The 14,646-nt window shown below is 50.3% G+C and overlaps 1 protein-coding gene across 2 annotated transcripts in view; it reads left to right on the top strand.

Annotated features, from left to right (window-relative positions):
• Nucleotides 1-14,646, top strand: part of tanc2b (tetratricopeptide repeat, ankyrin repeat and coiled-coil containing 2b) — a 114,978-nt gene that overhangs the window by 28,447 nt on the left and 71,885 nt on the right. For both annotated transcript variants that reach the window (XM_029250454.1, XM_029250453.1), the window contains exon 2: nucleotides 6,971-7,070. In XM_029250454.1, coding sequence (XP_029106287.1) covers nucleotides 7,004-7,070 — 67 coding nt within the window. In that variant the 5' untranslated portion in view covers nucleotides 6,971-7,003. The remainder of the gene's footprint in view (nucleotides 1-6,970; nucleotides 7,071-14,646) is intronic.

Genomic DNA, 14,646 nt, shown 5'->3' with positions numbered 1-14,646 from the left:
TAAAGGTGAACGTAGCTGTTTGTAGCGACAGACGAAGGTGAATGTAGCTGTTTGTAGCGACCAACGAAGGTGAATGTAGCTGTTCTAGCGACAGACAAAAGTGAACGTAGCTGTTTGTAGCGACAGACGAAGGTGAATGTAGCTGTTCGTAGTGAGAAACAAAAGTGAACGTAGCTGTTCTAGTGACAGATAAAGGTGAACGTAGCTGTTTGTAGCGACAGACGAAGGTGAATGTAGCTGTTTGTAGCGACCAACGAAGGTGAATGTAGCTGTTCTAGCGACAGACAAAAGTGAACGTAGCTGTTTGTAGCGACAGACGAAGGTGAATGTAGCTGTTCGTAGTGAGAAACAAAAGTGAACGTAGCTGTTCTAGTGACAGATAAAGGTGAACGTAGCTGTTTGTAGCGACAGACGAAGGTGAATGTAGCTGTTTGTAGCGACCAACGAAGGTGAATGTAGCTGTTCTAGCGACAGACAAAAGTGAACGTAGCTGTTTGTAGCGACAGACGAAGGTGAACGTAGCCGTTGTAGCGACAGACGAAGGTGAACATAGCTGTTTGTAGCGACAGACAAAAGTGAACGTAGCTGTTTGTAGCGACAGACAAAAGTGAACGTAGCTGTTTGTAGCGACAGACGAAGGTGAACGTAGCCGTTGTAGCGACAGACGAAGGTGAACATAGCTGTTTGTAGCGACAGACAAAAGTGAACGTAGCCGTTTGTAGCGACAGACAAAGGTGAACGTAGCTGTGTGTAGCGACAGACGAAGGTGAACGTAGCTGTTTGTAGCGACCAACGAAGGTGAATGTAGCTGTTCTAGCGACAGACAAAAGTGAACGTAGCTGTTTGTAGCGACAGACGAAGGTGAACGTAGCTGTTTGTAGCGAGAAACAAAAGTGAACGTAGCTGTTTGTAGCGACAGACGAAGGTGAATGTAGTTGTTTGTAGTGAGAAACAAAAGTGAATGTAGCTGTTCTAGTGACAGACAAAGGTGAACGTAGCTGTTTGTAGTGAGAAACAAAAGTGAATGTAGCCGTTTGTAGCAACAGACGAAGGTGAATGTAGCTGTTCGTAGTGAGAAACAAAAGTGAACGTAGCTGTTCTAGTGACAGATAAAGGTGAACGTAGCTGTTTGTAGCGACAGACGAAGGTGAATGTAGCTGTTTGTAGCGACCAACGAAGGTGAATGTAGCTGTTCTAGCGACAGACAAAAGTGAACGTAGCTGTTTGTAGCGACAGACGAAGGTGAATGTAGCTGTTCGTAGTGAGAAACAAAAGTGAACGTAGCTGTTCTAGTGACAGATAAAGGTGAACGTAGCTGTTTGTAGCGACAGACGAAGGTGAATGTAGCTGTTTGTAGCGACCAACGAAGGTGAATGTAGCTGTTCTAGCGACAGACAAAAGTGAACGTAGCTGTTTGTAGCGACAGACGAAGGTGAACGTAGCTGTTCGTAGTGAGAAACAAAAGTGAATGTAGCTGTTCTAGCGACAGACAAAAGTGAACGTAGCTGTTTGTAGCGACAGACGAAGGTGAATGTAGCTGTTCGTAGTGAGAAACAAAAGTGAACGTAGCTGTTCTAGTGACAGATAAAGGTGAACGTAGCTGTTTGTAGCGACAGACGAAGGTGAATGTAGCTGTTTGTAGCGACCAACGAAGGTGAATGTAGCTGTTCTAGCGACAGACAAAAGTGAACGTAGCTGTTTGTAGCGACAGACGAAGGTGAATGTAGTTGTTTGTAGTGAGAACACAAGTGAATGTAGCTGTTCTAGTGACAGACAAAGGTGAACGTAGCTGTTTGTAGTGAGAAACAAAAGTGAATGTAGCCGTTTGTAGCAACAGACGAAGGTGAATGTAGCTGTTCATAGTGAGAAACAAAAGTGAACGTAGCTGTTCTAGTGACAGATAAAGGTGAACGTAGCTGTTTGTAGCGACAGACGAAGGTGAACGTAGCTGTTTGTAGCGACCAACGAAGGTGAATGTAGCTGTTCTAGCGACAGACAAAAGTGAACGTAGCTGTTTGTAGCGACAGACGAAGGTGAACGTAGCTGTTTGTAGCGACCAACAAAGGTGAATGTAGCTGTTCTAGCGACAGACAAAAGTGAACGTAGCTGTTTGTAGCGACAGACGAAGGTGAATGTAGCTGTTCTAGTGACAGGCAAAGGTGAACGTAGCTGTTTGTAGTGAGAACACAAGTGAATGTAGCTATTCTAGTGACAGACAGAGGTGAACGTAGCTGTTTGTAGCGACAGACAAAAGTGAACGTAGCTGTTTGTAGCGACAGACGAAGGTGAATGTAGCTGTTCGTAGTGAGAAACAAAAGTGAATGTAGCTGCTCTAGTGACAGATAAAGGTGAACGTAGCTGTTTGTAGCGACAGACAAAAGTGAACGTAGCTGTTGTAGCAAGAAACAAAGGTGCAAATAGCTCTGACCCACATAGTTCAGTGTGTCGTGCCCTGGCCCAGGGTGCTCACTGAAGACTTGTGGATGTACAGTCGTTGCCCGAATGATGTCAGGGTTCAAGACTAGAACGCTATCAGTAATCACACTAATCACTGAAGACGAGACTGTTGGACTTGTCCTGTGTTATGAGGCCCTGTTACTAGAACCATTGTAGTTAAACAGTTGAGAAATGGCAGTGTGCAGGTAGGGGGGTGCAGTGGCGCAGTGGGTTTGTCCTATATCTGCTTTCTAGTGGGTGTGGGGTTTGAGTCCTGCTTGGGGTGCCTTGTGATGGACTGGTGTCCTGTCCTGGGTGTGTCCCCTCCCCCTCCAGCCCTAGGCTCTGGCTCCACATGACCCCGCTCAGAATAAGCTGTTTCAGTCACTCTGTGCGTGCGTGCGTGCGCAGGTTTTCTTGGTATAAATTATGCACCTACTTGAACGTCAAACCTCGGTGCAGCAAGTGGTAGGTAACAAACTAGGTTCTCCGGGTGTCTCTTCCTGCAGGTGAATTTCTTCATTTGTCAGCAAACCGCCCCGGTCATGTTGAAGCATTTGTGACACAGGAAGGGAATTTAGCCCAGGGCCGGTGTTTAGCCCTTGGCATGTTATTCAAGCTTTGCCGTGGTAGCTAAGTGGTGGCCATCGCTGCTGTTTCTGTCTCTTAATAGAACTGTGTGCATGTGGAGATGTAAACATGCAGCAGTTTCCATAAGCGAACGTGGAGCCGGTTCATTGTTTCCGGGGCGATGATGCTTCAAGCCAGGCGATGCATTGAGACGGAGCTGTACCGTGGTCCTACTTATAAGGACACTGCAGAAGCCAAAGGAGAGACCCAAAGGGAACCACACATCACTTTTTTTCCATGCATGTGTGCGTGGGTGGGAAGGGAAGGGAAGGGAAGGGAAGGGAAGGGAAGGGCTGCCAGGTGGCCTTGTCTTTAATTCGCATCTACGTTATCCATGCTGCCTCTGCAGGTCCTGGAGGCGCCATTGTTGGTTAGGGGAATGTCCTCGGACCGTGTGCTGGAGCTGTCTCGCCGCGCAGCCGGCGCCCACCCTCATCACCTTCACGGGCACCGTTGTCTGGCACATGATCTCTGACGAGGGCCATTTGTCTCTGTGGATGGAGCTCGTGCGTATCGGACGTGCGTGTCACCTTGGCCCTAAACGCGCCGTTTGTGCCCACGTGGTGGTGAGAGTAACCAGGTTTTCTCTGGGGTTCAGAGGGTCATGTGTTCGTACTTGTGATTTTTGCGCCAATATCCGTACTTCGGCCTCCCGTCAGGGAAAAGCACCCCGAATCGGTGTCCCAGCAAGCGCTCGGGAAGATTCCTGCAGGACCTCTCCATGGTTGAGGACTGGCATGCGAACACATGTATGACAATGGAGCGCTCACCGCGTGCTCAGAAATTCTCAGACACAAGCACAGGGGAGAGGGAGAGTTAACTGTGGCTGTGTTTTTGTTCTGCCACGTAATGTAGCTGCAGCTATGGGGGGCGAGCGGGGCGCCAGCGGGGGGCCAGCTGGAGGCTGGGGTTCCTGGAAGCACCGGGAGGGAGAGGGGTGGATCGTTCGTGCACTTTGGAGGGAGGGGCAGTCCGTGTTTCTCTCTCGTAATGTTGTTTGTGTTTGGGTTCGATGGGCCCCCCTGCCGCCTCCGCCTGACCCGAAACCTGCCGGGGAGCCTGCTGAGTCACTCCAGTGTAACAGGGAACATCTGTTCCCCCGACTCATTACACGGAGAGCTCAGAGTGTGTGCTCGGAGCTCACGGAGCGCCCAGCGACAGAGCACAGCGAGAGCGGGGTACGACGCTCGGGGTCGGGGCTCGCAGCTGCCTTCCTGCTGGACAGGGGACTGCAAGGCAAAAGCAGGCGTTTCCAAGGTAGGACACACCTCCGGGAGGCAGCGCTGTCTGCCCGGAAGAGGCCGCCTCCTCCCCCCACGGCGCAATTACACACGTGCGGTTAGGGCGGCTCGGACCCTCCTCCCTCCCTCCTTCCCTGGACATGTGTCTCTGGTTTCAGAAGGGGGCTGCAGGTGTTCACACTGCTTGCTTGGGTGCCATTTGTCCCCCTGTTTTTTTTTTTTTTTCTTTTTTTCCCCCTCCCTCACGTCAAGTGTTTGTCGGGTTGTGCTTATAACACACGTACGTGCATCTGCAGAGTAACGATGGGGTATGAAAAGTTTCTATGATTAACAAATCAGAATGCGCTGTGTGGCAGACGGGGGGCGCTATGTGCAGTTCTGGCCGTTCGTAGGTTCCCCAGGTCTCGGGCTCACGTGTCGCTCTCCTGTGCGTCTCCTCTTTGTGCTTCATTAATTTCAGCCCTTTCGTCCTGCCCTCTGCCTGTTGTTAGTGTCGTCTGAAGGTCTTCGTGATGGCGGCACTCCATGTCGACGGGAGCCGATAACTTGCGTGTCACGTGTCGATGTGAACCGGGACATCGTCTTATTGGCGCTTAGCAACTGTGTCGTAAATAGCTGTAAATTGACCTTCAAAACGCTTTCTAGTCTGGAATGCTCTGCAGCCTCTGGCACTTGGACCCCCAGAGGTCGTTTCTCCCTTGCCTTTCAGCGTGGAGTCTTTTTATTGCTTTGCTCCGTGGCCAGTGGGGTCACTTACTAGGGTTACAGCTTTAATTATTACGTAGTTGCTGCCGCACTTCAACGTATGGCCAACATTTTATTTCATTTGTATTACGTGCGATCCTTCGTTCGGCGCGCCGTGTCACTGCGTGAGAAGAGCTCTATAGAAATGAATTGACTTGAAGGGAATTGTGCGACTCGCTGCCCTCGGCGCATGACCGCATGTCTGGGGCTGGTTGCTGCGCTCATAGCTGTGGTAGCCGCACTGTAAAGTAACGACTGTACATTCCTGAGCAATAACTATGTCAGTAGCCAGAGCAGAGAGGCTAAATGTCGCTTGAAGGAATAACCGGCCATTATGCTGCGTTTTGGAGCTGCGGCGCAATCCGAGGGATGTTTTGTTGGGATTCGCTGATGTATCATTAACATTTTTGGAGGCCTTCGTTTCTCTCTCGTTTAAGGAGATCGATACCTTGTATTAACCCCGCGTGGAAGTGGATGGAGTGCAACTCTGTGAACATTGGCTGTGCCAGTTAACTGTTGGCCACTTTGTTGTTGGTGTCCGTCTATCTGACCATTTACAGAAGCCTTTATTGATAGGATGAGCGCTCCTGCATCGCCCCGTTTCAGGGTGAGTCTTTTGTACGTTTGTTCTACGGATCGCCGTAAATCGGAAAGCTCCTTCCGTTCCTCGCGAGTGCCTTCCGAGTGGCACCGACGGAGACGTGTCCCTCGCAGCTGGTGCCGTGGTGCCCGGGGAGCACACGCTCATGTTGTACTTGAGCCCGCAGAGCTGCAGAGCTGCAGACTCGGAGACGCATCACCTCGCCGCCATGCGAACAGGGGGCAACCGCACTGCACCGCTCAATTATACATGAGCTTTTGTTTGTGTCTTTTTCCCGTAATGCAGTTTTCATGTCGCACAGAGGTTTAGCTCTTCACGAAGGCCAACGGTGCGCATCGCCCGACTGCATCGGGCCGCTCGGCGAAAGCGGTTGCGTTTGCCGTGCGATTAAAGCTGCTTGCCGTCAACCTGGAGCCACAGTAACACCGGCGGGTTGCAGCACGTGGTGAACGTTAATTGAGTAGTACTCGGCTCCCACCGTGGTATTCCTGCTGTTCCGTACAGAGTCCGAGAGGGGAGTTCACCCCGGTCTCTCGGTCGCGAGTGGTCATTTGTGAAGGGGGGAGATGATCGCAGCTCGGCTACAGGAGTCGCTCGTAACACGTTGCGCGTACTTGTCGTGGCAGTTGAAAGGCTAAATAAAGTGGACAGAATCAGGAATGTTCAGCAGTTACCTTAATTGCATTCACATGTATGTATTTGTCTGGTGCTTTTCTCAAAAGCAACTTACCATGATTTACTGGATGCCTTTTACCGGAGCAGTTGTCACACTGACAGCGGCAACCGCAATCACAGCTCTCCTTTCTGATAAAGGTATTGTCACGGCTGAAATAGCACACTCGGTGCCGTTTTTAATTATTGATTATTCCTTCAGCTGACGCTCTTCTCCAAAGTCACAGGCAGCGTTAAGCGACTTAAAGTGATTTACCCATTTGTAAAATGTGCCTCGGTCAAGGACGCTAGAGGAGGAGGTGGGATTCGAACCTTTCAGTTACAGTATGGTGACTCTAGCCACTGCACTAGCACTATGTGTTATTGGTGGCAAGCGCACTTTTGACGACGGCAGCTCTGTCTCTGTCCTCCCTTCTCGTGATGTTTGTTCTCTGTCCCTCAGTCCATGAAAAACACATCAGCTGGATGTCACTCAGCAGCTGGCTTTGGACACAGCTGCAGATGGATCTCTATGGCAATCAGTTGAGAAGCTGAGGCCTGTGCGGTCACTCTGCCTCGTGTGCGTCGTGGTCCTGTGCGGCCGTTTGGTGCGGCACCGTGTGCACGCGCACAGCGCTCTTGACTCCGCCTCTGCTTTTCTCCACAGGTCTCTCCGTAAGCCCAGTCCTCCGGTACCGCGATGTTCCGGAACAGCTTGAAGATGCTGCTCAGCGGCAGCAAATCGAGCCGCAAGAACCGCAACAGTGGTGAGTGGCCTCGTCTCCTCCGTCCGAGCTTCGGTTCCGCCGCGAGATGCGTCGCCGCGAGCTCGTGGTGTCCAGCGGCTGTGTGAGCGCAGGCAGCGCGAGCTCTCGCGCCGTTTTCACGCCGTGCCTCTAAATGTGCGGCCAAACCGACCGGCGCGTGTCGTCGCAGCCCAGCGATGAGCGTCTTCCTGCGGCTCGCTAGACCTGCCCGGCGCCGCAGTGTGACCCCTGTCACGAGCGCTGGCTTCCGGAAAACACCGCCGCTCTAGGTTGCTTTGCCTGGCAAACATAAGGGACGTCCTTTTCTGCTGATAGTGACACCACTGTCACACCCTCAGATTCGGGGAAGAGCATGAAGACTAAAGTATTCGTATTTTTAAAGAAGAAAATGCCTAAATTGATCAGTATTCACCCCCTCAAATGCAGCCCGCCTTTTGAGCATTTGTTTTTAGGTGCAGCACTTTACAGTAAATATTCCTCACTGCAAGATGTCAGAGCTAGAAACCGCACATCGGGTCAGATACGCTGTCACGAAGACCAAGTGACAAGCTGTGGAGCTTTCCAAGCATCTTGATGGAACTCAGAAAGATTCCCAGCATTACAGACAGATTAGAAGAAAGTTTGGAGAAGGTGGTTTTTCAGCAGGTGAAGCTGGAAGGCTTGTGGCCTTCTAGGGCAGGATGGAACATGGGTGTGGCCAACTTCATTTAGCCATTATTCATTATTCATTTATTCAGCAGCTCTAACCCCTACGCTACCAGCTGTCCCCTTTGTGCAGCTCAAAGGGCAACAACTGATGGGACCAAGTGAACAAGGCGAATGCCAGACCCTCTGCACTCTCTACTTTGTCATCTCCCTGAGGTCAGCACAAGGCATGGCATACTCCCATCGTACGTGGTACTATGGTACGTTGTAAATACAGTGTCCTCAAAAGGATTCGCACCTCGTCTCCTCCTTGATCTGTTTCACACTTTTTGTCACGCAAATTTGAATTCGTGAAATAGAAACAGGGGCGAGGAGAAGCTCTTCCGGTTTGCGCAGGGTCTGCGTTTCTGGTGACCGTTGATGATCCAGCAGTAATGAAACCTAGAGGGCTACGCAGAGTATTATGCAGTGGGCCCAGATCTTGTTGAAAATTGGTAACGTGGCCATCACTTTTATTGTGATGTGGGCGTCTGGTTACTTCTCACACACGCACATTGTCTGAACCGCTTGTCCCATATGGCTTTCATTTTGGGGGACAATATAGGTGAATGAAATGTTTCTGCATGATATCCCCTATTTTTTTTTTTTTTTTGCAAATTCAAATCTGTGTCATAAACTTTGTGTTACGTGGAGAATGCAGAGGGTTTGGCCTGTGCCTGGTTTGCTTGCTCCCATCAGTTGTTGTCTTCTGTGGCGCGGCAAGGTTCTGCTTTAAGGCAAATGATGGTGAAAGACCTCCTTTGGCACGAAGGAGATCAAGGAAGGAGATCCTTCCTTAGCTGGACAGTGTCGTCCATGGCAGTACAGACAAGAAGCTTCGACTGAGGACGGTGTCCAGTAACAGCTCGTACTTTGCAGGAGCCGAGGTTCCGGAAGCTCTGACACCACGGGACCAGCAGACCTCCTGAAGTTAGAGACATCAGGGGACTCGGGTGGAGCAGAATCAAGCATCTGTGAGAGAGCAGCGCCTGAAGGACGTTCGTGGTGCCCGCTGTCTGCCGTGCGGGAAGGGCAACCCCAAAGGGTTTCTTTCTGCACAGAAACAAGCAGTCGTTGCTGAGAGCCTCTTGAGCCCCTGCAAATAAAATGTGGGGTAAACTGAAAGAGATGGAGAGGAGAGGAGAGTAGAGCTTCGTCTCCAGCCTGCAGGGAGTCTGCGCTTCCACGGCGTCCGCTTTGCTTGTTGAGAGGAATGGCGAGGAAGAGGAAGAAGAAGAAAAGGAAGCTCTTCCGCTGCCTTGGTGGCCGTGCCAGGCGCCTCAGCGCTCCACCCTCTGCTTGGGATACTGCTTTGTCGTCACGGTGACTGCGGAAACCTGACTCACGTGTGATTGAAACGGTTATTGATGAAGCAAATATACTATATCAGGTGTGGGTCAGAGAGAGGAGTGTCGCTGTCTGTTTGGAAAACGTTTTGATTTACCAGCTCCGGTGGTTCCACGTTAAAGCTGCTGGTCAAGTCCTCTTTGTGGCCTTCAGGCGACAAGAGGCCTCAAAGTGATGCGGCAGGCCAAGGAGGCGTGGCGTCGCCTTCGGTTGTCAATTACACGCACTGACAGACGATGGCAGCGGGCGGGAGGCGGGTCCAAGACCGAGGCCGCGGGCGGGACACGGCAATTACTGCTTATCGACTCAATTGAGCGTCTCTGAGCTGGAGGTCAAACTCGTCCGTGTGAACACTGCCGCATGTGGGGGGCACACGGGGGCACGCCGGCGGGCACGGAGAGGGAGCCCACCAACAAAGGCGCCATGGAGCGTGTCTGGGAAACGTGGCGAATGTTTTGGCACCGCTGTGGATGAGCTTGGATATGCATAAATCCTGGAGCCCAGTTGTCGTGTGAGAAGCTACAACAATGTAAATAATATCTTTGGGAACACGAGGGACACCTGTGGCCACAGCGACACACAGCGTGCGAGTCTCAGCTGAGTGTCTGCACACTCATTCATTTTCCTTTTAATGCCTGGACATTGCCAGTGTGGGTCAAGTGGGAAGTTCTCCTCCTGTGTTGCCTTGGCTGCGTACTATTGACTTCCTCCCCACGGTCAAAAGGAGAGCTGAGCCGTGAGCCGTGAGCCGTGAGCCATGAGCCGTGAGCGGCTCTCTGGAGCCCTGGGTTCGGACGGGCGGACAGCTGACCGGTCACCGCGTGCTGCTTCCACACGTGTTCGCACCTGGAGTCCCTCTCATTTCTGTTTCGAACCAGTCTCTGCGGCCTGCGGTGCAAGCGTTTACGCACGTGGAAACACGAGTCTGTGAAGACGACGGACTCGCTCGTCTCCTCTGGGGAAGCTGCATCACTGGGTGACGCTGCCAGTTACAGTTTGGACACACGCATGTGGTAGGCACACTCCTGGACCCAGTGGCATGTTGACACGCGTGGTCCTTCACCGCTTGCTGTGCGAAGCAGGAGCACGGAACTCGGGGTACCTCGCGAGCGTTACTGTTGGCATTGAACCCACCCACCCGCGCTCACACACTCGGGCGACAGCGGCTCGTAGGACGTTTGCTTTCGCTGTGTTTTCGTTTCAGTTTCACGTGGATCAGCGGAGCAGAAGAGCTCTGAGTCGCCTTCTTTGTGTGCAGTCACTCCATACATCTAGTCATGGTCTTGCTCTGAATACCAGAACAAATGTGTAATGCCACTGAACTTTGAACTTGTCATAACTTGTTGTCGTGCGACAGAAGGTTTCCGCTGGTGTTCGGCTGACGCCTCAGGGAGTCGTCGCCAGCGGTGTACTTAATGATCGCCGTTTCAATGGCACACAGGACATCCATATCAGTTTCGCTCCGCTTGCTGATCTCTGGGACTGTTGCTTTGCTACAGCTTCCTGTGGATCCTCCCATCATGTCCATTTAAACCTGGTGTCACCCTCTCAAACCCTGGACCCTAGGAGTCACAGCACAGGGTATTCTTTCCCACCAAATGCTCCATGACTAAGCCATGGGTGGAGGTTTTTGAATCCAGTGCATAATAATTTTCATGTTTGAACCATACTTTTAGATGCAAATTCTGTTGTTTCTACAAACTGCTGATAGATCAGGAATAAGTAAGCTAGTTAGATTTATTGATTTCACCGACGTGTTTTTCAAAGCAACATACTTACTGTCATATAATTTACCCTTTTGTACAGCTGAGTACTGTTACTGGAGCAATTTTAGGATAAGTACCTTTCTCAAGCGTACTGCAGCTGGAAGCGGGATTCAAACTTGCGACCTTTGGGTCCGAAGGCAGCAGCTCTAATTGCTACGCTACCAGCTGCCCCTGTCACTAGTTGGCTGACAAAAGGTGGTCTTACTTTTGCCCCTTAAAAGTAGTCATACACTGGCTGCTTGTGTCACAAACATTTGTGTTATAAATTTTTGATGATATATTTTCCAGATTATTTATTTATTTTCAGCAGCATTTTCTTCACTCAACTGTTTTCTGAAATTTCTGCGTTGCACAGTGAAAGTGAGCTGCGCTTCCATGCCTGGCCTGTAGTTGGCAGCAAAATGCACACATGGGACCGACTTGGCTGTGCTTACGTGTGCCGTTAGGGGCTGTGGCTTTATTGTCTTCTTAACCCTATAACCTACAGCTGGTACGGTATACAGTGCAATATACATTATACAGTGAAACGACACATCGTTCCTCTGTGGGTGTGTGCGCATGTGTGTGGGGTGGTGTCATCCTAGTTCCTGGGTGTTGAGGAGTCTGATGGTTTGGGGGAAGAAACTGTTACGCAGTCTGGCCGTGAGGCCCCAGTGCTTCCGTACCTTTTGCCAGACAGCAGGAGCGCGAAGAGTTTGTGTCACAGGTACATGGGGTTGTCCACAATGCTGGTGGCTTTGCGGATGCAGTGTGTGGTGTAAATGTCCACCACCAGATTCTGCTGTCCTCTCTTAGTCAGCTTGGGCTCAAAGGAGTGCCACTAAGACGGTTTGAGTCCTACCTCTCCGACAAGTGGTCTGGCAGGGCTCTCGTTCTTCTCCTCTGCCTCTCAACCGGTGTCCCGCAGGGCTCGGTACTGGGTCCTCTTCTCTTCTCGATCTACACCTCCTCCCTCGGTCTGGTCATTACCTCCCATGGATTCAAATAGCACTGCTACGCTGATGATACCTACACATTCCTCTGCTTTCCACCTGGAGCGTCAGACATTTCCACATTCATTGCTGCCTGCCTGTCGAACATCTCTTCGATGTCTGATCGCCAACTCCAGCTCAACCTCTCCAAAACAGATTCTTCACCTCCCAGCTGACCTGTCCTGTCACGATCTCTCGATCCAACTGGAAAACTCACTCATTTTCCTACCTCCTCGGCTAAGAGTCTGGAAGTGATGATTGACTCAAGTCTGTCTTTCTCTCAGCACATCGAAGCCACGACCCGGTCCTGCAGATACGTCCTGTATAACATCCGTAGGATCCCTCTTTACCTCACAACTGACTCTGCCCAACTACTTGTCCAGGCCATGGTGACTTCCCGTCTGGACTACTGCAGCTCTCTTCTGTGTGGCCTTCCTGCTACTTCCATCAAACCTCTACAACTGATACAGAATACCACGGTACAAGTCACGTTTGACTTGCCAAAGCGTTCCCACGTATCTCCTCTACTCGTTTCTCTGCACTGGTTTCCTATAGCTGCCCAGATCAAATTTAAGCCCCTGGTTATTGTCTACAAATACATCAGTAGAACTGATCCCAGATATTTACAAGACTTGATCAACCACTACACTCCAGCCAGACCCCTTCTCTCATCTACTTCTGCTCGCTTGGTGGTCCCGCGCGCGAAAGGTAAAGCATGGAGATTCTCGGTTCTGGCTGTGTTGGGGTGGGACGACCTCCCCCTCTCACTCACAACTGCTGAAACTCTGTCCACATTTAAGAAGGGTCTGAAAACTCACCTTTTCCGGACCCATTTCGCCCAAGATCTCTCCAGCTCATGTATGGTGTAAATGTTCATGCACTGTAACTTTATGATCATCCCCAGATTAGCCTTTACACAGCTACTCCTGCATTCTATGTAAATGTTTGTTTCTGTATCTTGTTAGAAAAAAATTATAGGAAGGTGATCATTATTTTATCTATCCTGCATTTTATGCTCCTACTTGAGTGATGAACATCCGGTGCATCAGGTGGAAAGTAACAAACTAGGCTTACTTAAGAATCACATGTCTGCAGCCATGTCTCTTTCTCCTAATGTAACGTACAAATTGCATTTTCGCTGAGATGTACGTCGCTTTGGAGAAAAGCGTCCGCTAAATGAATAAATGTAAGTGTCTGTGATGGAGGGGAGAGAGACCCCAATGATCTTCTCAGCTGTCCTCACTGTCCGCTGCAGGGTCTTGAGATCTGAAATGGTGCAATTTCCAAACCAAGCAGTGATGCAGCTGCTCAGGATGCTCTCGATAGTCCTTCTGTAGAATGTGGAGAGGATGGTTGGGAGATGGACCTTTCCCAGCCCTTCACAGAAAGTAGAGACGCTGCTGGGCTTTCTTGGCTATGGAGCTGGTGTTGAGGGACCACATGAGGTTCTATGCCTGGTGAATACCAGGGAATTTGGTGCTCTTGACGATCTCCACGGAGGAGCTGTCGATGTTCAGCAGAGAACGGACGCTCCATTCTCTCCTGAAGTTAACAATCATCTCCTGTCTGGCAATTGTAAATTATTTTTAACTTTAAAGTCATTTGAAGTTATTAAAAATAATTCTTAGAGGTTTTCAAATGTATTATAGCTTTATCTGCAATTTTGTACAGAACCTTGACAGCGAATAAATGGAGAGATGTTTGTATTTCTACACTTTTGTTTTGAGTTAGTAGTTAAAGTGATTTTGGATTTATAAACCAGTTGAACTGTGAATGAATGCAATTCGGGTCGCTTAGTAACCTCATGAGATCTAACAGAATAGTAGCTGTAACGGAAGGGAGGCCAAGAGGGTCACGTGCGGTGCTCGTTACGGGGTTTTATTAATGGGTAGACGGGTCAGGGGACAGAGGGACAAGAGGGAAAAGGGGGCACAGGGAACTGGTGTCGGGGGGGTGGTGCTTCGGGCGTGGAATCGAGGGCTGTGTGCTCTCGCTCGTGCTTCCTGGGCCTCCAGCTTCGTCTCCGGTGTCCAGGCTCCACACTCTCTCTCTCACTGGTCTGCCCGAGGGAAGAAATAGAGGACCTGATTAGAATCCGGTGCTGTGGCTCCGCCCCCCCCGGCTGGCCCTTAGCCCGCCCCGGCGTGCTACAGTAGCTTTTCGAGAAATAGGATGCTGAAATGTAGGTTGTTGAATGAAATGTGAGGTGTAGCATAGTGTTGCTCTTTCCACAGTTCACTTCAAGTGTGAAAAGAGCCGTGGGAGGAGCTCGCAAAGCTGATCTTTCCAGCGGACAGTACAGCTGTTGAGGAATTTCCTTTGGGAGAATCCTGCATACACTCAACCAAAGCAGTGATTTGATCCACAATGTACCCCAAAAATACTGCTACAAATGAAATCCATTTCCACTCACAGACAATATTATATTGCAGCTGACATGTATTCAGTTCTTAATATACAGAGGGAAATTAAATGTTTTATATCTGGATCTTGCAGGCCTCCACTAGTGGCATGAGTCAATGCATTATTCATAGAGTTTAGTAAAGGCATGACGCACCCCTCCGCACGACACCAGCGTTACCCTGAGTGCAAGTTGTCTCCTCCTTAACAGCACAGACACAATGTCAGATCCAGGAGCTGGTGAAGTACAAGATCTCCTTGGTTTTGAAATGCTTACTGTTACATGGATCTCCCATGATTCCTTCATGAAGGCAAAATCTCAAGCCTACAGGTCAGTTCCACCCCGTAGATCTCAGTGCTGCACATCCAGGTTGTTCTATGTTTCGGAGACACAAATGTCTGTACACT

This window comes from Scleropages formosus, chromosome 3, assembly GCF_900964775.1.
Source record: "Scleropages formosus chromosome 3, fSclFor1.1, whole genome shotgun sequence".
In the NCBI taxonomy this organism is placed as follows: Eukaryota; Metazoa; Chordata; class Actinopteri; order Osteoglossiformes; family Osteoglossidae; genus Scleropages; species Scleropages formosus.
The sequence above is the reverse complement of the archived record's forward strand: the minus strand, read 5'-3'. Positions and strand labels throughout refer to the sequence as shown.